This window comes from Lagopus muta, chromosome 6 (assembly GCF_023343835.1).
Source record: "Lagopus muta isolate bLagMut1 chromosome 6, bLagMut1 primary, whole genome shotgun sequence".
In the NCBI taxonomy this organism is placed as follows: domain Eukaryota; kingdom Metazoa; phylum Chordata; class Aves; order Galliformes; family Phasianidae; genus Lagopus; species Lagopus muta.
This window is the reverse complement of record NC_064438.1, coordinates 23,401,169-23,424,796: the sequence shown is the minus strand read 5'-3', so window position 1 is coordinate 23,424,796 and position 23,628 is coordinate 23,401,169. Positions and strand designations below refer to the sequence as shown.

The 23,628-nt window shown below is 40.6% G+C and overlaps 1 protein-coding gene across 2 annotated transcripts in view; it reads right to left on the bottom strand.

Moving 5' to 3' along the window:
- Positions 1–23,628, bottom strand: part of AMBRA1 (autophagy and beclin 1 regulator 1) — a 115,828-nt gene that overhangs the window by 57,121 nt on the left and 35,079 nt on the right. Inside the window, exons 9-10 of one of the 2 annotated variants that reach the window (XM_048949401.1) lie at positions 16,120–16,203; positions 15,530–15,630 (exon numbers count right to left, since the gene is read on the bottom strand). In XM_048949401.1, coding sequence (XP_048805358.1) covers positions 15,530–15,630; positions 16,120–16,203 — 185 coding nt within the window. The remainder of the gene's footprint in view (positions 1–15,529; positions 15,631–16,119; positions 16,204–23,628) is intronic. The other variant, XM_048949402.1, reaches the window with a different exon arrangement.

Below are 23,628 nucleotides of genomic sequence, written 5' to 3'. Positions count from 1 at the left end.
TCTGGATTCAGAGGAATATTTCCACTGCAGGAAAAAAAAAAGAAAAAAAAGAATCTCATTTACAAGTTTGCTGTCATTGCTCAGCGAGGATGTCCTTAGCACCCAAGGTTGGTACTTGTGAACTTGAGTTGTCACGCCACTCACACTATCCGCTAGGTCTACTGCAGTTCACTCGTCTAACAGAGGCTAATGCAGTATCACACTAATCCAGCCTTGCCAGAACTGCTCTATATGATTTTAGCTAATTCAGAGCTCCTGAATTTTTGAGATTTTCTTGTAGAGACTGTCACACTTGCCAGCTTTATCCCATATTCCACAAAAGTTATACGTTATCACCAGCTCCATACCTGGCAGATTAGCACAGCCACGCTTTCAGTTCACACTGAATAATTCCTCTCCTGAGCAGAGGCTCAAACAGGACTCCCAACTAAACAACACAGCGGTGCAGATAGATGTAGAACAGATGCAAAAATAGAGTAAAACTGCTTTTTATGGAGAATAGCCTCTTCCTCTATGAGTGAAATCTCTGAAATCCTATTAATTCAAACAAATCAGCAGCCAAACGCCTGCTACTGCCTCTGCAGCTCTTACTGCAAGGATGTGTGCTTAGCACAACTTGAAATGCATGTGTCTTCTGCCAAAATACTCTTTTTCAGTGGAAAAAAAGTCAGCTGTATCCTCATAGAGCACATAAATGTCTTATCAGCCACCACACTGCAATAACACACATTTTCACTGATCCAAAAAGCAGTATGTTCCCTAGAAGGATCCAAATTCCCAAGACTTAACTGTATATGAATACCACGCAAAGCTTCTAAACCACAGGTACTTTTCATTGTAGAAAAAGCAGCACGCAGTATTAATAAAAGCTCCAAGCACAGAAACACATCCAAACCTCTGTACTCATCAGTGAATGGAAGACTTGCAAAAATTCCTACTATCTTTATACACATTTCAGAACTAGTTTTTATTACAGCATAAACCCTGAGCATTCTACAATGGAAACGCTGTGTCAGCCCAGCAACACAAACAGAGCTACCATCACAACACGGAGAAGTAAGCTAAACACACTCAATGGTTGATTACATTTCACAGCTATAATATCCTGTGACCAGAGTAGGTCTGCTGAGGAAACACTTGCCTGTTCTGAATGAGTACACACACAGGGAGGTTAAGATGAAATCACGTCTCCTTGGAGAAAAATGCAACTCCATTAATAAGAATGCAGGTCCTGACAACTTAAATAAACTCCATATAATAAACTAACAAAGCGTCTTAGGGGAAATGAAGAGCTGACAGGTGGCATTCATGAAATATATTTTAACTGTGTGCTGCTTTCACTAAAGGCCACTATTCAGATCAGTGGGTCCCATATAGTTGCTAAATCTGCAAGCAAAATGGGCACTAATCTTGCTCTTAGAAGACAGAATAGAAGAGGCGTCAGTAATGGAGCAATTTATGAGGTATCCCCAATCTGATGCGAAGTGAAGGAAGAACAGGAACTGGGAAGCAAGCAGCCAGGCTAGCTGTTTCCTGGGTAAAGTAGTGAATAGGGAGACAGCCAAGAAAAGCAGAAAATGTGCAAACTGGGAAAAAAATAAAACCTTACAGCAGACAAATTAATGGGAAGGTAGTTTAAAATTAAAGCACAGTAAAATAGAAAGGAGGAAGCCCAACCTGGAAGAATGCAATGAGAAGACCACATTATTTCAGTTGAGAAATAATAAGGTAAAAGTAACCTACATTAAGAAAAGTGTTTGGCTCTTGCAGTGTTTTGAATACTTTCTGTTGAAGGAATTTTTGAGAGTAGTTTGAGATGACCTTGATGACAGCAATGGAAATTAGACTCTTTTCTTATCACCATTAGATTCAATGCACTAAGCAAGTTCCATAACCTCAGTGAATACAGAGATTCAGGCTCAAGGAGTGATTGGGATCCAAGAGCAGACAAGCAGGACTGACAGAGGTCCACATGCTGCTGGACCACTGTTCAACAGTCTGAAAGTAATAGTACAACATTTAAAACACAGTGATTCAGCAGCTGAGCTCCCAGAAAGCAGCAGGACTTCCCAAGGAGTTCAGCAAAGTTCATAACCTTGCAGCAACTTCTGTAAATCAGCGCCACAGCTGAATTCATGCCAGACAGGTCCAATTCACTGCAATTACAAAAGCAACTGCAAGATGAAAAGAGACTGACACATTATCCCATTATTTTACGGAGTGTTAGAAGTCAAACTCAAAGCTACATAGGGATAAACTAAGACCTAAACTCAAAGCAGCAGAAGTACATCCCAGCTACTCCACATGTGGCTCCTGGGCTCCAAACAGATGAGTATTCCAGGTAGGTTTTATTTCTTTCTAGGGCAGACTTGACCTTAATCCAACTCAAATAAATTCATAATACTACCAGAGGATACAAACAGACATGTCCAAGAAACTGCTATGCAATGTAACCAACACTTTTACTAACAAAAGCAGAAGGAAATTCAGACACTGAAAATGGGGCAACTGCAGTTTACTGGTTTGATGTAAAATTTTAAACAGTTTGGAACAAGCCGTGCTTTACTGAAGGTAGGAGTCATAAACTAAAAGGAAACTGCAGTGAGGCTCCAAGATCTCAACTTCATGGCAGGAGAGCCAGAGATCCAGTTCCTACCAGTTCAAAACATAGCACAGATACACTCTAAGCAGATGAGCACTCCAGCTCAGGCTCTCGAGTCCTAGGACTCAGTGTAATGTTACAGTGCCACACGACAATCTTACTGGGCCTCAGAGGTGAGAGGGACAGCAGAAGGTAAGTAGTAGCTAGCTAAAATCAGAGAAGTAATGATACTGACATCAAGCTCTTCACAGCTCTGCACAGTCCGCCAATCGGAAAGGGCACTGTCACCAGGTGCCCTGCACTTAATGCAGGGCCGTGAAGCAAAGGCATTAGAGTGTCTACACACACTCAAAGGCAAGAACCTTGAAACAGAAGAAACTGATGGCAGAAGGAAGGTCATTAGCCAACTATCAAGTGTGATTTTTCTTACCAGTGAGAACCAGAATATTAATACAGTGTACTTCACAGGCAATGCTGCTGCATTTTTTATGGCTAGGGCCACAAGAGCTTGCACCCTGCTCCAGAGAGCTTCCTGCTTGAGAAGGCTGGGCCAGCAGCAGCTGCTAGCTGCCAGACAATTAAAATAAAAAGCCATATGAACTCTGACCTTCCCCATGCAGCAATACATTGACATTTCCGGTCAGAGCAAGCCTCTTTGCAAGCAGAGAAGTAAAGACAGAGCTTTGCCTTCAGGTTTCACTCCTTCCTGCATCAAGAGAAAATACGTATCTAGTGAACAAGGGGTCTCCTGTGGAACTCCAGCAGCCAAGCTGGAAATGCAGTCCTCACATCACTTCCATGCCTTCCATAAAGGGCTCAAACTCTTAGCTACACTCGCACTCATCATTCAGTAGCTTTGCAAACTGTTCATTCCACGTGGCCCACAAGATATTTCTCTCAGATGAGAGTTACTGAATCCCGCCCCACCATAACTGTCTTCCAGCTTCTGTTAACCCTTCTGTCTTGCTATAATTTCAAATCTATAAGCACTATCAATAAATCTTCTACCCTCAGCCCCCTTTTTACTGCTTATTCTATCCCTTAAGTCTGTCAAAATATTCCCTTCATGCTTTTCAGTGTTCTCATGAGGTGTATTTCTTTTGCCTCCTTCCTCCCAGTCATGCTCCTTACCAAATTTTGAGCCAGTTCCCATTTCACTATCCACTGTAAGATATCTCTAATGAAAACTGTCACTACTACACACATTTACCTTCTCGTATGGCAGCTCAGGGAAGATATGGCTGGCCTCCTTCACGAACCAAAAGACAGATCCTTGAACAAGATGTATGCAGCACACCAGGCGACATATCACATGGATGGGTGTATGCATGCCCACACCATGAATGCTAATATGAACAATTGTTTGAAAGAAAGAAGGAAAAGTACTTCTCCCATTTAACTAAAACCCACGCCTGCAATCCTAGCTGCCTTGTCACCACCTTTGACTCATTCCTCAATCCCTCCCCTCCTCCAGCCTCCATTTCTCTATGCGCAAAATCCCAACTGCTTATGAGAAAATTAGAGAATGACATTACTTCTTCCACCTTCCTAACCTCCCCTACCCCTCCTGCAACTCCTCCATCACATTCAGAAGAATCTTGCCAACCTTCTAAGCTTTCCACTTGCCCTGATGTTTTATCCTATTTCTTTTGTGCTGATTTCCACTCCTCATCACTTGTCAGTACACATTTGTACGCTCTTCTTTTCTCTCACAATACAAATACGCATTAAGTTTTTGTGTCTCTAAATTCCTCAGGCACTGGACCACAGATTGAACGTGTCGGGTGAAAAGGGGAAATGTATTCATTGTGACCTTTGTTTTCTGCTCAGTCTTCTTTTCAGCTCTCAAATGCACCACGTGAACAGGCAGTCATTTCTCTTTTCCTGACAAACACAGTATTCACTTCGGCAAAACCACCTTTCATGTCTCCAGCCGCCTTCCATTTCTCAAATACTATCAGGGCTGCTTTGCTTTCAGTGACCACCTCCTGGTCAAAGCTCAGAACTAGTTTTCTAGCCATCATCGCTCCCAACTTAGCAAAGGTCATAACATTTTTGATTCTTGAATTGCATTCTGCAAGCTCTGACATTATATAACTGGTCATACGCTACACCTACACTGCTACAAAACCAGGCAGGTTAAAGCAGCTTATTACAGCTGAAATTGCATAAAGTTACAGGGGGTGCTTGACGCAAGGGAAAGAGATGCAGATCAGACTCCCTGCTGAATAAGGCCTGTACTCAAAAGTCAGGCTACCAGGGCACTTAGCATGACTCAAGAGCCCAGAGCACTTGTCTTCATAGATGAATTCCTGGCTCTTGCTAATTTTGAACTCGTAGAAACACAGAGACTGCTGGATTCCGACTCACACAGAGCTCAGCAGGTGAGTGTCAACCTAATGCTCAAGTAAGCAAAGTACAGCTTCCTGTAGCAGTGCAGACATGCACCTCTTTCTCAGTTCAAAACCAACTCTCTGTGCTCCTGTAAACAATGGAGACCATTCTCTCCTTTGTCCCATGTCTGAAGATAAATAACACAGGTAGAGTAAAACCAACTGAGTATGCTGAGGTAACAACACTACGTTTGCAGGAAAACTATCACAGCAGAATCCAATAGCTAGCAACAACTTTCAATCTATATTCTAAACAGTAAAAGTTTGATGCACTGCTCAGTTATCACAAATTCCAAGATAGCAAGCAGAAGGATCCAACGATACAGTCTAATCCACCTGGGAAAGGGAGTAGAGACCAATATACAGCATCCTTACAAACCCCTTATTAAACATGCAGGTGTCTGTGAGGGAGTTTATAATGAAGGTAATGAATTTGGTTCAGGGTTTGCTCTCCCCATCATGCGCAAAACGTGTAACCAAAATGAGAATTATTGTCTGCAAAGACAACAGTCTGTTGTGGCAGGTCACTGAGAAAACCCACAGCTCCACAACTCTGCTCATAGATCTCAACAGGTTCCCTGCTTTCCCTTCTCCTTCAAGAGTGGGGTTGATCTTTTTATTAAAAAGAAAGAAAGAAAGAAGCAGTGAGCTATGGGAAAATAATTTAAGGATAAGTGAGCTTACCACCCACAAAGAGACATGTCCCCAAGGGGCCTTCACCGCCCACAAGATGATGAGCACTTCTGCAAAATCCTACCCCTTCTGATATAATGGTATCTAGAAATTCATCACTTTAACAACGCATACAAAAGGAATCAGCTAGCACCCTTCATTTTTAAGAGCACCATCATTTCTTCCCAAGCTATGTTTCTTGCCTTTCTAAATCTCAAAGCCAGCTTTAGCTTTCCAGTCAAAACAAAAAAAGAAGGGCCAGCCTGTATCAGCAAATGCTGTGTACAAGCTCTCTCGCATTCAGTACTCACTTCTGTCACAAGGCACTTGAGCAGACTACAGCATGTGAAATGATGCACATGGCTATTGGGGCCTCCTGCCCTGGGGTCATAGGAGACATCTAGTTGAGGCTATCACATAGACCAGAAACTGTGGGAAGAGTTCCTACACTCAAACTCCTCCCTGAGTTCAGGGAACAACTCTGTTAGTTAAACACTCCATCTACTGAAAAAAAAATGAACCGTTTCAACAATTAACTGCCAAAAGGCAGGTGGTGAATTTTATGAAGCAATATCTTAAGAAATAAACAGAAAACCCAACTAACCCAACTCTACCAATACCCAATGTCTGCTATTTGTTTCCAGTCTAAATTAGTCTGCATTTTTTTATTCCTTTTCTCTCTAAACTGTGCTCTATCAGAAACCTTTCCCCCACTTTGGTATATCTAGACCAATCAAACAGCTATTATCCACTACTTCTTTGTTCAGCTAAGTTCATTATGGTTATGTCACTCTATACCTGAAGTTTTCCTCAGCAGATTCTTTCTTCAGCTACTTTGAGTCCTTCTAAAATAAAGAGAAAAGTTAAGTAGTTTTGCACACCACCTAGAATAGTGGTACTAACACCACATAAAAAGACAACAACAATTTCATATTGCCTGTTTTATTGTAAGGCTTTAGAGCTACATAATCATGACAGGAATTCATGCTCCCCTCTATCATCACAAGGAATGAAGCAAACGCAGGAAAGTTCTATTCACCAAATCAACAGAGATTACCACAAGTCCAATTTTACTGCCTGCAATCAGATGTGGATTGATTCTTTGAACAACCAACAGCAACAGACCAGTAACAATGAACTAAAGACTCCCAACCATATTCAACAGCTGGCTTGTTTGAAGCACATCTTGCCTCTGGCCCAGGGTCATTGCACAAAAGCTGCTTCCTTTAACTGCCCAAAATCTTCCCTATTGTTTCAGTCTAATTCAGGGATTTGAGTACCATACTGTTCCTGTTTGAAACTCACTTCCAAAAACGCATATGGAGGTCTGTGTACCAGGGCTGGTGACAATAACAGTGCAATTGCATCCCTCATCTCTTCTGGGAAATGTAATCATCGTAATCATCCCTCTAACAGAATGGCAAAACTGTAATTAGCACTTCAGGGCTCTGTATTTGGGACCTCATAACCCTTTAGCAGAATCTTCTCCTATAAAGGATTGGGAAGGACAAAGTCATAAGCATTTCTGTAGCAAAAACTCCTCTCTTGGGGCAGCATAACCAAGGACAACACATCAAAAACATCTCCACAACTCCTGAAAGGCAGCCAGTCACAGACAACATCTGGCATACTTGAGTAAATGCAGATCATCTCAACTACTGCTAATCTCAGTGCAGACACATTTCCAGATCCTAGCCAAAAATCCCCTGACACCTAACTCTTCATTACGCATATCCTGTAAGACAAAGGGGTCTGCACTCACTCTGTCTGGAAAAGTTGTACTCGTTTTAATTTGCATTTGCAAATAAAATTGAAATGTTATGCTTATAACGTATAGCAGCTAATCCACACCACCTTTTCCTACAGACACATGCTGTGTAAATGGGGGATTGAACAGTTTTTGGCTTTCTGGTTCAGCTTACCAAAAGACTCCTGGCACAAAATAAGTATCCCCACAGAAGGCTAGTAACACAGCTTTCTCCAGTAAGGCTCGCACCTTCAGACAATCCTTGAAAGAGTCAGAAGTTCTCTGCAATCATCAGTGTCTTACAACAGGATATCCCAGTACATATAACTAGAAGCAGCTGTACCTACTCCTTCAAACAGAACTCCATTCTCACATACAGTGAACCCAAACATCGTTTCACTGCTCTTGTGTACTCCATGATTCAGAGAATCTCTGAAGGTCAATGACAGATCTCTGGAGATTCCCTAGTCTAACCCTCTTGCTCATTGTAGGCTGAATTTCCTGGCACTGCCACTCTGCCAAGCAGTATTTACCCTCTGGAAGCAAGGCATTCCCAAAGGAGCACGCTCCATACAAGCCAAACAGCTGCTGCTTTTCCTCCCCTCGAGGTTCCTTGTTTCTTAGCTTGCTATACCACCTCTGCTGCTTTCATTTTGTCCCTTCTGCTTCTTTTAAAGATATTTTTTTTCCTGCACCCAGCTGTCAGGGCAGGATGCAGCCAGCCTAATTTCAGGCATCTAAAGGTACCCACAATAGAAAGGTACTCTTTCCAAGTTCCTCATATAATCAGTGATAAATACACTGGCAACTCCATATAGGATTTAAAGCACCTAAGTTCAGCTCCCTCCAGATGATGAATCAGAGCAAAATCTTGGATGACCAAAGAATTACAGAGTAAGTACCCCCTACAGTGCAAGTAGCTGTGGATTCTCATTTCCAACTGACTCATATTCCCTATCAATTAACACATTCCCACTTAGCAGATTGAGATGAACTGCAGGTTAAGGTGCAAAAAACATAAAGGGAAGACAAGAACAAAAAGGACTAAGCAAAAGCAAGCTTTAAAATGATAATAGCACTATTTTGACTCTTCAGTTGCACCTTTATTCTGCAGTATTTAAGAGGAGTTTTTAACATCTTCTGTGCTTGGACATGAAGAGGCAGCACTTACAATATAAAAACACTGATATACATACATTTTAATACAAGTTTATTTTAGAAATTAAACTGGTTTTAGAGATTGCGTATGAGCCTCAAGACTACTCTGGTCTCTGCAATCAAACAAAGGTTTCTCCTAAAATGATTATTCATTTTATCCTGATGCAAGTTCATTCCTTCTGCCCTTCAGTCTCTAAAGCTTTGTATTCTTAATGCCCTAACCAAAAAACCTCATTGTACCTGTTCACAGCTGACAACACAGAAGTTTCTGTGCCCACAGAGTACCTTTGCCTCTAAATGGAAGAAGCAAGTGAACAGAGGCATTGAACGAGCAGACAGTCAGATTAACGTTCTTCCATTCCAGCACACAACATACCCTGACACTTTCTCGCTGCCTATGCTTTCTATATGTGACAGAAGCTGATACCAAAACACGGATGAGTAACCACATGGATCTTCACCATGACATTTGACAATTTGGACGAGAGGAAAAGGCTAAGTGGAAACAACATACACAGCCTTTTCTTTTATATAAATGTATGATAAAGCTACAGCATGAGAAAGGAGCTGCTGGACAGCCAATTAAGGCACAGAGTTGGGAAGAACAAGTTCACTGGTGTCTTGCAAAACAAAAAGAAACGACTGATGTACAATAAAGATAAACCTGTAAGGTCTAAACATAGCATCTATGGATCAGCTAAACGTCCCCTGTGTAGCCACAAAAAGTTACATAATACTAGCTGGTTTCTAAGTTTGTTTTTCTTTAGTAATAAACTCATTCCTACATTCTGGGAGAGGGATTTCATTTGAAAAATATTTACCACAAAGTTCATTTTCTGACCACAGTCATGAAGTGGTAAGACAGTGCAGCCAGTGCTGCAGAATCTATAAAGGAGAAGTCAATGCTGGATCTAATACTAAGATATTGTTCACTCACAGACATTCATCACTGGCTTTTTATGTTAGCTTGCTCCTGCCTTTTCATCTAGGAAAACTCCATGAATTTGGCTGAGCATCCTGATCTTCTACTCCTTTTCACAACAGACGGATCTGTAGAGCAACACAGTCAATGAACATAGATAGCATTCTGCTTCTGTTACAAGTCTGTTGGGTACTACTGCTCAATACGAAAAGATGCGAGCCTTTGAGAGTCACCTCATTCTCTGAGGTCTCTATAGCCTTGTCACCGGCCAATAAACATAAGAAGCTTAAAGCATACCCTCAGCTGTTTTTTTTTAATTGGAGACCTGTAGATATCTATCACCTTCATGACAGATTAGAGAACTGTTTACATTTTTTTGAGGAAATACAGCCTCTCGCCCAGAAATATAAACAAGAGAGGCTGTAGCACTGAACTGCAGCAGGGAGTGAAAAGTTTGCCTTTGAGGAACTGAGCAACATCCTTCCCAGAGAAAGTGGAGTACACACCTGCTAACAGTGAGAAAAACAGGGGTACAGAAACAAGAAGGAAGTATTTTCCAATCAACTCTTGATGACCTTTTGGAGTTGAGCCATCTATTTCTGTTCTACCTTGTACAGTTCTGGATTGCTGCAAGCACATTTGAAAGGTGAGGGCATCTCAGAACAGAATTCACAGCTCACTATGACACTGGAAGTGACAGAACACGGTTAGGTCAAGAAAACTTAGCTATGGGAGGCATTCACACCTGTGATGCCAGAGGAACTGGAGAATCTAACTGCAGCACTGTTTCCAAGGCAACCAAAGCAGCCTCTTATCATGATCACTTTCACCATTAGAGCATAAGCGAAAGGTTACTGGGTGAATTCTAGTAGCAGCAGCAATAAATACCCTTTCTAATAGTCTGTGTCAGAGACTCATCAACATCCATTTTAACTCATGGTGAGTTAGAGTCATTCACTCGTATTTGAACAAGTGAGCTCTTAACACAGCTAGAGTGCTAACAGATTGGGAACGTGTAGCAGGAGACATCATTAGGTCATTGCCTTAATTCTTACTAGGAAGACTATCATGACCTCATACAAATCTTCCTGTCACAGAGAAAAGACAAAGTTTACACACCATCTTAGCCAATTTTTATCTAAACAAAACTTCAAATGCTCTAGCTATTGTGCCTCAATAGTTTCTGGCAGAAGTACAGAAACCAGAAGCTGAGCTTCTGCATCGCTTGAAGACACACAACCTGGAATTCTCCCAGGGATACTAACTTTGAACAATGGGACAGTTCATGTGATTTTGCAAAAATATCGTTTGGGTACTATACATGAAGTCCAACAACTGAAATCAAAGGCAGGCTGTCAATATTACAATACTACTAAGTTTAAGATGATCAATTTCACCTATAGCTTCAGCCCTATTCCACTGCAGGAGATTTGCTTTGTTGGCACCTAAACAGAGAGATCCAAAACTGCACCATTAGCACTCTTGTAGCAAGTCAGTATACTGAACAGGGATAAGTTATGGAAAAATCTGTAATACCAAGCTTATTTTTTGCAAACGTGTGTTTAGTCTCTGGTCTGAATCTGTTACCCTAAAATAGCAAGGAAAACACTCAAAAACCTGTAAATGTAGGCTGTCATTCAGGGCTATTCAGCCCTTAAGTTATTCTGAGTGTGGATTTCCCCACGAGATGGAGAACTTTGAGCAACTGTGCTGAATTGCATTTCAGTAGATAAAGTCTGGTGGCAAAGTCAGAACACACAAACACAGTCTGTATCCACACACTGAAAAAATCTTTTATTTGAGATGCACATAACTGAAAGCTGTCTATTAAACCAAAATAAGGTGAGAAAGAAGCATTTCCAGTAAAATTTCATATGAAGATCTCCTGCTGATTAACGGGGACATCAACAAACCGGCATCTGTGTCAATTTTTAAGGTCCCCTGCAAAGTTTCTTGGCAAACACTGACTTTCCTTCCTCTGAATTTGCACTAAACTGAAACTGATGCCTTCTTTATTTCACTGTACCACCTGCATGCCTTCGTCCATCCTGAAGTAGTCAAATAATTACTATAAGGCCTAAAGGAAAAGCTCACACAGGCAAAAGAGGCTAGAAGCACTTCAGTAGGAATGAAGGGGACTTTTATTTAAATATAAAGAATACTTATATTTACTCATTTTTAATAACATATTAGGACCTACATTTGACTACAATTAGATGCCAAAAACACATTCATGACTTGGTTCTCAACCTACTTACTGTCCTGCTCACAGTGTGACTAAGGATGAAGAAATCTGCAAACAAAATTTCGGACAGAAGTCCTCAGCCTCAAGGAAAAATATATTAAAAAAAAAAAAACTAAGAAAAAAAAAAAACAGTAGGAGGTGGTAAACAACACCGAGTTGTGTCTTCCTTGATCCAGAGGCAGGCATGTTATGCTGCTGAACTCTGCCACAGCACTAACTCCCATTAAGAAATGTGTAACCTCATCCTGCAGAACAGCTCTTTGGTCTCTCCTGGGAGGCACAAGTGCCTATCAGAACAAAAAGAAAAAACACACTCTGCTGGTTAGACTAGAAGACAAACAATCCCAAGACACTGTAGTCCATCGCATGAAATAGGTCAGCCCTACTGAATACAAAGCCAAAATGTATTTATTGCTTTCACTGACTCTTAAAAAAAAAAAAAAACAAAACACCAACTAGTTTTCAGTGTATGGATGTCTCCTTGGAGACCATAACTCCATCATCTATGTCAGTTCAATAAGGAGAGAAGAGTCCAAACGGCAGCTTACAGCCCACACTACCAAACGTATCAGAATTGCTAGCAAATGAACTCCCAGATTTCTGATAAGTCTTGAAATAAAATGAGAATGCGGAAGACTGAAAATTTATTAGTGTTATACCACTATTTTAAAAGGTTGAAATAGGATGAGACATGTCAGTCTTGTCAGCCTGACATCGATTCCAGACAAAATAATGAAAAAGCTGATATAAGACTCAGTTAATAAAGGATTAAAGGAGGACAGTGTAATTACTGCCAATCAACATAGACTTTACAGGAAAATATAACTTGTCAAACTACCAACACTTTTTGGTGTGATTACAAGTTTGAATGCTACAGGTAACAATGTTGATGTAATAAATTTCCATACAGTGTTTTACTTGGTGCCACAAAACACAGTGATACAGTGTATCATATCTGCTAACTTAAGGATCTATGCTGCACCAGCAGATGACTGGGAAAAGATGGTGCTACAGGGCATTGTTTTTGTTCCAATGCTATATGCAAATTGGGCTGCCGACATGAGATACCTGTCACGTTGACTAGTATCCTTTAATTCCCCCCACCCTGAGCTCCCATCTGCTTTACCCATCTGTTGTCCCTTCCTACCTTCACCTGGAAATGTTTTGGAGTGGGGACTGCTGCATGCCCTGAGTAGTACAAGGGTATCTAACCCTGACCAAAGCCCTGCCTACATCATCTGTAAGACCTCCCATACCAACAATGCCACGCTGTCAAATCCACAGTGGTGTTGTTGTGCTAGCTCATCCGCTTAGATAACTCATTATTTCAGGGAGTTCATTAAAGATTGCATTTATTCACAAGACACCCTCCCCTAGCACGGAACTGCTGTCTTTAGGAGTTGCAGGATAATAACATTAAATAATGGAAAGTTGTTCATATAAAGCAGAAATCTGAAAGTAAACGTAGACAGAACTTGACAGCAAGAAATTTGACTCTAAGAAATTCAGTCGGTACAATATAAAAAACATAAACCCTTATGATCTGACTCTTATTTTTTCTCCTCATACAGCAATAAATGGGACAGGGGACAGAAGAAGAGTAACCAAGATCTCCCATGAACACACAGCCACAGAAGTCTATTGTCAGCTCTTACGCAAGCTGTCAGGTTAGGTATTTGTTTTCTGGCATTTTTCCTCAAATCCTGCAGAGGATGCATAAGAAATACTTTTGGCATTCATGGATTTAAAAAAAAAAAAAAATCAGAAGTAATAGTCTGGATGCACCATAGGATAAGTAGTTTAAGGCACTGAAGTTTTGGTTAGCCTGATTTAAGTGGAAGATGATTGATTTTTTCTCAGAGCTCGGCAACCTCACCTGTGATTGCCAGGCCAGGGTTAAAGTATTCATAAGTTTTTTCACTATGGTAGTGAAGAAAAAACTACTGCTTTGGCAAAGGCTAACTAGAAAAGAAGGCATACTGTCTGCAGTGCAACTTTCAACAGCCCCAAAATAAAGTATCAAAAATGGCAATGCTGCGACTAACCTAATGACCACAAGAAATTCTCAGTTCCACAACTGCCACCTTGTTTTCTAGTTCTCACCCTTCACACCTCCACCTAATATTTACATCTTCAACTTTCCTGGCTTCTGTTACACACTAACATGTTTTTGAACGCAAGTGTAAAACATTTTGAAAGCTGGAAGTGTAGGTACAGACCAAAATAAACAGAATGCCGAAATAAAGTATGACAAGGAATTGCTGCATTAGAGAATTACTTTTATATTTCAGTCAGTGAAAGTCTTCACTTGGAATCCCAGCCATTTCCAGTGAGAGATACCATAACACTGCAGCAGCCAATAAACCTTTCCTGATGTATATTCTGCACAGTACCATACAGAAAAGATTGGTCTTGTAATCACAGAGCTTCCAGCAAACAACTTCCATCTTCTTCTGTTAATCTTGGCATGCATGCTGCAAATAGCAAATGTGCATTTTCGTGCTCAAATTCCCTAAAATGTGCAAGGAGAAGCAGCCAGGCTGCTTCCCAGTCACTAAGGAATAGGCAGACTATGAGGAGGGCTGGAAGAGGGTTGAAGACAGGTGTCCCCTGCAAAGCTGGGCTACAGAAAATCTCTGCAGTGTTGCCTGGCAGCAAGTAATTATCTGCCAGTGCGCTGTTTCCATGTGCCAACAACCGAAGCCCACACAGGCAGCAAGCATGGGAAAGTACATGCGTCAGCTAAAGCTTCAGGCTAATTCAACTGTTTCCTAATAAAAAATAGCGGAGGTGCTTTGAAACCTAATCTATTCCAACAAGGCCTATGAACCATACATTCACTCAGACAAAAACAACCACAGACAAAAATCCAGGAGATGTTTCTTGCACTTAGGAGCCAGAAATCAAAGACAAGACCCTTGTCCTACAAAATGAGCCATGCAAAAACCACAGCTCCACACGTGAACAGTTGGGAAATCTCCAGTGTAAGCACAACATGGTTTAGGCATAACTGATCATAGCTTAGGATAAGCTAAAGGTCTTTCAAGAGTCTGTGCGACCCTTACAGCACTCCTTTCAGTGATGAAACTGCCTTCAAACAGGAAAAAAGCACATCCTGGCCTATCTGTCCATACCTTGTCTGTCGTCCTCCCTCAAGATGCCTTCCCTGCACTTGAGTTAATTACAGAGCAACTCACAATCAGCCAAAAAAGCACCCCAAAGACTTATGTCACCCAGAACCATTTCATTCATGAGCTGCAGGAGTGTGTCGACTCTTCTTCCCTTCCACATCCCCTCCTGCCTCTGCATGCCCTTTAAGGCTCCCAAATGCCTGTGCACCATATGTGGTGGCAGCCTAGCTTTTTAATGCACACTTATTAAGATCCTAATTGAATCCTGCATTGTCTTGTGTGCATCTTGCCAGCCAGAACACGAACAAGGCACCCTATAATTCAATTAGAAGGACCTGCAGCAAACTGATCATTAGTCTGTCAGGTTGTTAAGACATCTAGAAATAGGGAAGGAAGCTAAACAAAGAGAATTGTTAACAGCACCCCTCCCCAAATCATGCTGACAATCCCATACACATCTGTGAAGAATGGAAGCTGCAATGCTCAAGAACTTGAATGATAGTTTACCATCATGCCCTACAGTCCTTTCTCTTGTTTCAGGGGACTTTAAACATCAACAGATGGAATTAGCCTTTTTCTGGTGGGTCCTCTGCACAGGTTCATGAAAAAAAAAATAACAATAACATACACAACAACTTCAAACAAGGAAATCTCATTACCTGCCAAAACCCTATTGACAGAAGAATGAGTGGCCAAGCCAGGCTGTCCCCTTTCATGGAAAATTCCAGCATAAGGCAAGTACTCTGGCAGCAAGAAGCGTCTGAAAAACAGAGACTGTGAATGTACCTGAAGACACATCTCAGTATGTTACAGCAATTGCTTTGAGGAAACATGACTAAATCTCAGCACGTTATAGCAGAAGGAAGACTGGACTCCTCCACTTATCAAGCCATTTCACTGCTTGAAATGAATGGCAAGTTACAGATTAGATCTTCCTCTGATCAATGTGGCTTTGAAGTCACCATTAAGCAAATCCCACAATAGCTTCCTAATCTTAAACCAGCAAGTCTCACTAGGAATTTCCCATCAGGTTCTTTTCTTTTCTTATTGTGTCCAAACATGCAGGTAAGAAATGCTAAGATCACTGATGATGCTAATATGCCATCTCAGGTGTTCCAGAAATTGCCAGCCAAGAAAACAGCAGCCTTCAACAAGAAAGAAAATCAATGTGAAAGTACCATAGAGTTGTACTGCAACTAGCTCCTCTAGGATTTTCACACCCTTCTATTCTTATAAGTAGAGGCCTTACCTTGGGACAAAGCGCCCCAGCGATGGCGCAGACATGCGGGCGTTACGGGGAGCTCGGTGCCTGGATCGATCTCCATTGTCCCTTCAGCAAAAGAAAAAAATTGCACATTGAAAATACAATGTAATAAAGTATTCTCCATGAATGGGGAGAAAAAAAAAAAAGCAAGGTCAACTAGTCATCTTGAGGACACTACTGAGCTTTAATGGTTCTCTTGCATAAGTCGTATGCTTCTTATGTTCCAAATTCATACAGTTCATTATACCAGAAATGTCTGATAGCTTTGCATATAGATTGCCTAATACACAGTTTAATACAGTTTCCTCATTGTTTGTCAGTGTCTCAAAAGCATCAACAAAATCACAGTCAATTAATTAAAGTCAGTATCCAAATAAATGAATCTGAAACCTTATGATTTGGGAGAATCATAAAACCTTATGAGAACAAAAGCAAGCACACCACAGTCCTGAAGAAAATGTTCTGCTAGCCAAGGACATTTGTAACATTTCACCTGTTCATTTCCAGAAGTTCTGGCTAAGAAACATCATCTGCAAACTCCTTCTGAGCCCTCTCCCTTCAAAGTCCATTTAAGTGCCATCACAACTTAAAATAAACCTCACTTTTCACAAGCTTTTCCTTTGAAGTCAGAAATGTTAAGTGGTATCAGACAAAACCATACCTCTTCAAAAACCTCTCATTCTGTTTCACAGTAAGTGACTATGCCTTGAAGAACGAGGTAAAAGGGTTTAGAATCTTCTGTCCTACAGTAGGTACAGGAAAGCCTTCTTCCCCTTAACAGTGCAAGACAAAAAAGGCTGCCCAGAGCAGCTGTGTGGAATTGCCATCCTTGGAAGTCCCAAGCCAGAGCTAGACAAAGTCATGGCTGATTTTGGTAAAAGCAACCCCACATCAAGCAGGAGCCAAGACTGAAGGACCTCCAGCAAGCAAAATTCCTGACACTGCATTCATAGATGTGAGAGTGCCTGACAAAATGACACTCCATCAACTGAGCTGAGCTCTGAAACAGATCTCCACAATGCTCAATGCTTTCAGTTCAGAAATTTACTCTCTGCACGACTTTGCACGAGCAGTACGTTCTCCTTGGATTCCAGACCCCCATCAGTCTGCAGTTCTAACTGCCCTTCTCCCAGGCAGCTGTAGGGAGAATATTACTTAAAAACGCCTAGAACGGCCAGAAAACTAAATATTCCTTATGTAACACACTCGCAGTGCATTCTTAACCCACTCCAGCAAGTTGTGCATGTGGCTGGGATTGTTTTCTTCTTTTTTTATTCTGCTTTTTTAAAGTCAGTGAGCAAGAAATGTGGGCTGAGAAGAAAGTCCATTGCATGGCTGTTTCCCACACACTTGAGGAACCAAGAACACAAGAGCAGAGGTTGTTCTGCAAAGTTCATTAGCATTTCAAGTTATTTCACCAAAATAAAATCTACATGAAAGCTCCACACATCCATTTCTCCTCCTGCTGCAGAAGCAGCATTTGCTGTTTGCAGCCAAAGCCACACCTCTCCCTAAGGTTTCTGTGAAACCAACAGGGGATCCTGAAATCAGCAAAATAAAAGATGCTGCTGGTCTTTTATCAGAAGCCTCCATTCTATTAGGAAGCAGATCAATAACAGAAGAAAATACTGAGAAGTCTGAGTGCCGACATATCAACTTTTCCTGCTAAAGAGAAAAGGCAAAAGGGGACAGCAAACATCCTGCTCCAGATCCTGCCACACACAGTAAGAGCTGGTGAAAGTCAGACAAGAAATACAGAGATTTTTCTTTTCTTTTTCTAAAGAGTTCACGTATAATTTTTGAAACTATGCTGATATGCAGTCCTGGGAGAACAAAAGCCAAATGATGTCAATGTACTTGTTTTGGACATGTACTAGAATCACAAGATGCTCTTGTAACAGATAAATAAACACAAGAGGAACAACAGGATTACACCCTGTAGAACTACCCAGATAGAAAGAATCTCTGCAACAGGCTCTGCAAAAGGAATGAGGAATTAGCCCTTGCAAGCAAATTTAAAAAGGTGAAGGTGCAAAGTTTCCCACAGCAGAAATCAAGAGTCCTTAAGCAACTACCTCTGGTATTTTAAAACAGGACTAACCAAGGTTCCATAGAAACAATTTAGGACATATGCTGTCTGATGAACTGGAGTGGAAGACGGGAGAACTCGAACGGGAGAAATCTTTTACTGTCTCTATTTACGTAACCCCCTCAACACAAAAAGTCAGAAAGGTAAAAAACAGACTATACTTTCTTCAGTTTTCATCACAACAGACAGCCTCTAGAGATTCAGAATAAAGCAATCTACTTTTAAGACTCCTTTAAAAATTAAAATAAATAAATAAAATTTAACCCCCCACCATTCCAACTACTGCTACTCTGTAACTTATGCAACAGGATTTGGAATAAGAGACTATCCTGGGAGAATACTAAAATTTCCAAATACCAGAATGGAAGCATAAGATACATTCACTTAGCTGTTTGTGTGAAAAGGGAATATTACCAAACATCACTCTGAATCACTAATTTACAGAGTCATTTATGTCTAAACTCCTATGCTCAACGTCATAAAAGAGTTTCTGAGCATCTAGTGCTGTAAAGCTAGAACAGCTGATATTACCCTGGTGCCAGCTGAAGATTATTTCTGCACCTTCTAAAAAGCTCTACAGATCAGTAAAGATGGGTGGCACTTGCTGTTATTTCTGTACTACACACTGCCTGCTGACAGAGGGAGGAGAGCAGATGTTAGATTGACTGCAGTGCCAGCGTGAAGTGCTTCTGCAAGAAACTAAAAGCTTCCTACAAAGTTCTCTACAGTAGAAGTGAAAACCACATGTTCAACTACCTGTAGACTCATTCAGCTAATTATTTGCAGTGGATAGTTTAATTAACATAACCCGAAAGGATAAATCCCTCAGTATATTTGTACTCATAAGCTTCCTCTGTAAAACGACCCAACAGCTTCCTTGCAAAAATAAATGAAACCAATTTGTCATGGCAAGTGCTGTAACAGAGTTGTAAGTCTCTTGGAATATCCTCTGCTGTCAGTGCACCAGCAAAAGCAAATGGCACAGGGAAACTTCTGAAGAAGAAACAAAACCAGACTAGTTTGTCTGAGGAAAACTGCAAAAACCTAGAAATGGTCAACAAACTTAAAGGGTCTGGTCCAGAATTCAGCTTACAGATAACTGCTTAGATCCCAGCATGGAATAATTCAGAACAGCAACACAGTGAGTAAGAGTTGGTAGGTGAAAAATAGCATTAACACAGAAAGGAACAGGAAGAAAAAGCAACGTTCCCATACATTCAAGAAGGCTTGTAAAGCTCATGGAACGGAAGAAGGATTAAAGTTTATATAAACTTGATTTCTTCTTGGTACTTTTTTTGCCCATTGACTGAAATATATAGAATGGAGTGGAAATGATGGCTGTGAAAACATATATAGGTGCTAAAGTATGCATTCCAGAGCTTGGAGAATAAAGGCTTCCTTTCTCACAGGCTACCACATTAATAACTGAATGTGTACAGAAGATAGTCAAGATTATCAGAAAAGGGGGAAAAAAAAAAAGGTTTTGCTTTTCAATCTTGGCAACAGTAATCTTTAATATTTAGAAACTGTTGTATTAGGAAGTGAAATTAAACACACGGCATGGAATTTCTAATGCAATCTGCCAGTCCCATTGTAGTCAACATTAAAACTCCCACTGCCTACACTGCCAACAGAATTAGGTCAACAAGGACCATGTAAAAAAGCCATTTAATTATCAGAGCCAGTACCAGTAAAGTCACACAAGCACGAAAGGATCAAATTATGCCAGACCAAGACAACTGTTCCATATTTTTGGCATTTTATAGCGCTTTATCTGAGCAAATTTAAAATGCTAAATCAATTTCTATTGCAGAGATTTCTGCACTTCATTCTGATGCTATATAACTGGTGAAGTGGCATCTTCAAATATCTTGAAGGGTTGGCACTGGATTCAGTTACACCATCAATAAATACAATACAAAGAAAAGCTCCGTCAGAACTTGAAACATGAGGCCAGCAGTTGTCTAATACTGCAGCAGGTTACTCCAGAGGAATCGGCAAAAGGGCAGGAGTAGCATAAAGACCATACTGAGAGCTCTGAAGAGGTTACCAAAAAGCACTGTTTGGCTTTGGAGGCTGGCCAAAACTGACCCAGGTCCTTTAGAGAGTACACTTGCAATGTCAATAAAATGGCCATGAAGGAGAAACAGAACCTGTATAGTTCACAGGATTCTCTGAGGATCTGGATGGAAACAGATGACTTATACTGTGAAGGGCATACTCACAAGAGATGCACAGGACATGATAAAGCACATTATGTTTCATCAAAGGTACAGAAGCACAAAGAAAAAGGAGTCGGGGGCACATTTTGTTTGCTAGTGATTCTAAGAACATGTCAACCACTTCCTAGCACCATTACTGATGAGTAGGAGATACGCAGCATTGCAAGCACAATGACAGTAAATTAACTACTGGCTTTACAACTGAGAAGATCAAGACATCAGAAAACACTAGAACTTCAGCTTTTTTCTGCCTGATCTTGCAACATCCTGAGCATCTCCTGCAAACTGAGAAAACTAGAAGCATTTCTAGGAAATAAGCCTCTCAAAATTGAGAGGTAAGCACAACATAAACAAAACCTTGATGATCTCAGTATTTCAGTAAGATACACATATCTTAGAAGATGAAAGTCACAATGCAAGTCGCTGTAACTCTGCGGAAGGACGCGGTAGCTGGAATAACATGTCCTGGATCAATAAGGTTGGCTGGTCTCTTAGAAGCTTACAGTTTCCACTCTAGGGATGCTATTTTACTCATAATTCTTAAGTCTTGAGAAATCTGTAAACTCAACCCAGAAAAAAGGGGCCATCCTACTTATGGCTGAGGACAACAGCATCTCACTTAAAAACAGGAACACGTTTAACAGGAAAGATTCAAGACAATATCTGAGTAGAGGTTTTTCTCCATATGTAGGTACAAATAGGTAAGTATGACACACTGGGCATATTAAAAAAGGTAACAAATATCAACATTCGCAGACTTTAAAAGGATGAAAATGAATTTGATTTAAATGAATGTACAATCTCAAAGATTAAAAACAATCTTTTCTACCTGTTTTTATAAGGTACGACCATTACCAATGTACTTAGAACAGAAGGATACAACAAGAACCAAGAAAAATTAAGCAAAAAGAGGCATACACCACACTATAAGCTTTTCCTGGCACTAAGTGTATTTGGACCATGGAACAGACTCTCAAGCGTAAGAGCAGAAGTCCAACAAAATTGAAGAATAAAAACATGAAAGAACAGCACTGCTGCCCATCTAGAGAAGTAAGGAATAGAAGAAATTATTTACATAGCTACTTAATGTGGTAACTGATGAAGAAGTTAGGTAAGTCACTCAAGACATAGCATCTTTCCATTTTCTAATGTTCTTCTGAAGGCTTAAATGTCAGTCAAAAGAGTTTTTACAAGAAAAGTTTTCTCTGGTGTCCCCATGTATTTATCAACTAAAACTTAGTAACAGCAATGGTATTGTAGATTGCAGTGTTACTAATGGCTCTTCTGCCTACAGGGAAACAAAACCTCCAGCCTTGATTGCCTTTTAGAGGGCCATTCTGAGGGAAATGTATTTACAAGATTAAAAATGGCACTTCAGAAGATGAAGTGTTTCAGACAAGCATCACATAAGAGAGGATTTGTCACCCGGTCAAGAGAAATAGCAGCACTTTCCTGTTAAACACTGAGGATTAATTGCTTCAGAGAAACACTAATTTCAAATCACAACAAAGCCCTCTTATCCAGGAGCAGAGCAGGTTTCCAGTTGACTCTATTCTAATCACCTCACTATGTGGTGGAACTTTCAAACAGATAACACCTTATTCTAAAAGGTGTCATACCCACAGCTACATCAAATCCTTAGAAAATAGAAACCTGGACAGAGGTAAAGACTCCCTGCACCCCAGCCTAAAACTGACACTGGAGTACTGAGGAAACAACTGTGTTCAATGTTTTATTAAAAAAGAAAAAAGAAAAAAAGATCACCCAGCATTACAACTGCCTTTCTTTGGAGACCCTTTAACTGGGCATTTTCAAGCACTCGAACATGAATGTGGGTAGTGAACGCACCACTACAGCTAAGTCTTATCACTTCACAACTGGTGCTCATTCAATAGTTTGTACAGCAAACACGTAACAGCTGCCCCATTGGACTTTAGTACTGGAATTAAGTGTCAAAAACAAGCACTAGGTTTTTTTGTTTGTTTGTTTGTTTTTTAGTAGAATACATTGACTATTACTATGCTACTCTTCCAAGAGAAATAGAAAGGAAAATATAATTGCACAACCAACACAACTGTCAGTTCTACGGGTTTGCAGAAAGCTAACCGCAGCCTGCTCTGTATGGTCAGCAACAGAAATGCTTCCTTAATCACTCTCATCAACACCAGACATCATTTACCAAGTGATCCTGTTTGAATTAAGAGTTTCAGAGACAGAAAGCAAAGGCAAAAAGAAAACAATGAATATAACTTCAAGCAGCTTAAGTTGCAGAAAAACTCAGAAGGGTGAAGGATCCAGTCTTGACATGAAGACTGTTTCAAGAAGCCCAGGCAACACACAGTGTGGGAAATGGTGAGAGCCTTTCTGGCAACTGTCACCTTCCAAGAGGCACTTGTTCCGTTACCACCATTGCAAAGACACTCGCCTTGCTGGAATCTGACTTACTGGTTAAACAGCATTATGCTGCAGAGGTTAGCAATATCCTTCAGTGCTCCTGCAAGGAAATAGTCATTGCCTGTCACTGCCTCCAAGCAGCATTATTAGACATTAAGACCAAGATAAGGAGAATATAAAAGACTGTCACAAAAGATAAAGATAAAAAGAACAGGGAAAATGAAGCTGCAGGCTATTATGAACAGATCACAAGCCAAACTAAGACTCTCACTAATCCTTGAAAAGTGAAGTTCAAAGAGTAGTTTCAGTATCATTCCCATTCATCCAGGACTTGTTAGCATTCTTAGCCTGCAACTGTGTTTAAGATGATGAATATAATTAACATAAATTGCTGTGTATCTAGGAGCAACATCCTAGTGCTAACTGCGACAGAAACCTATGCCAGAGCGAAGAGCAACAAATGTGACCATCAAGTTCCAGTCAGTTGGCACCAAAAACATAGATGAACAGGCTGCAGGAAGAAAACAACAACAAAGGCAGCTACATGCAACAAACAGTAATCCTGTTTTTTATATGCGTCTCTGGACTCAAGTAACAACATGCTAACAAGAGTAGTACTTGTAGGTGCTCATGTAGGAGAGACAGATGACAAACTTTCCATCTAAGACTTCCAGAAAGAAATTGCTGTTCTTTCTGCAGTTTTCTGGTGAACCAAAGATTCTAAAACTCTTTTCACCAACATTTAAGCAATAAGTGTGTATGTATTTTCCGCCTCCTATCTAGTGGTTT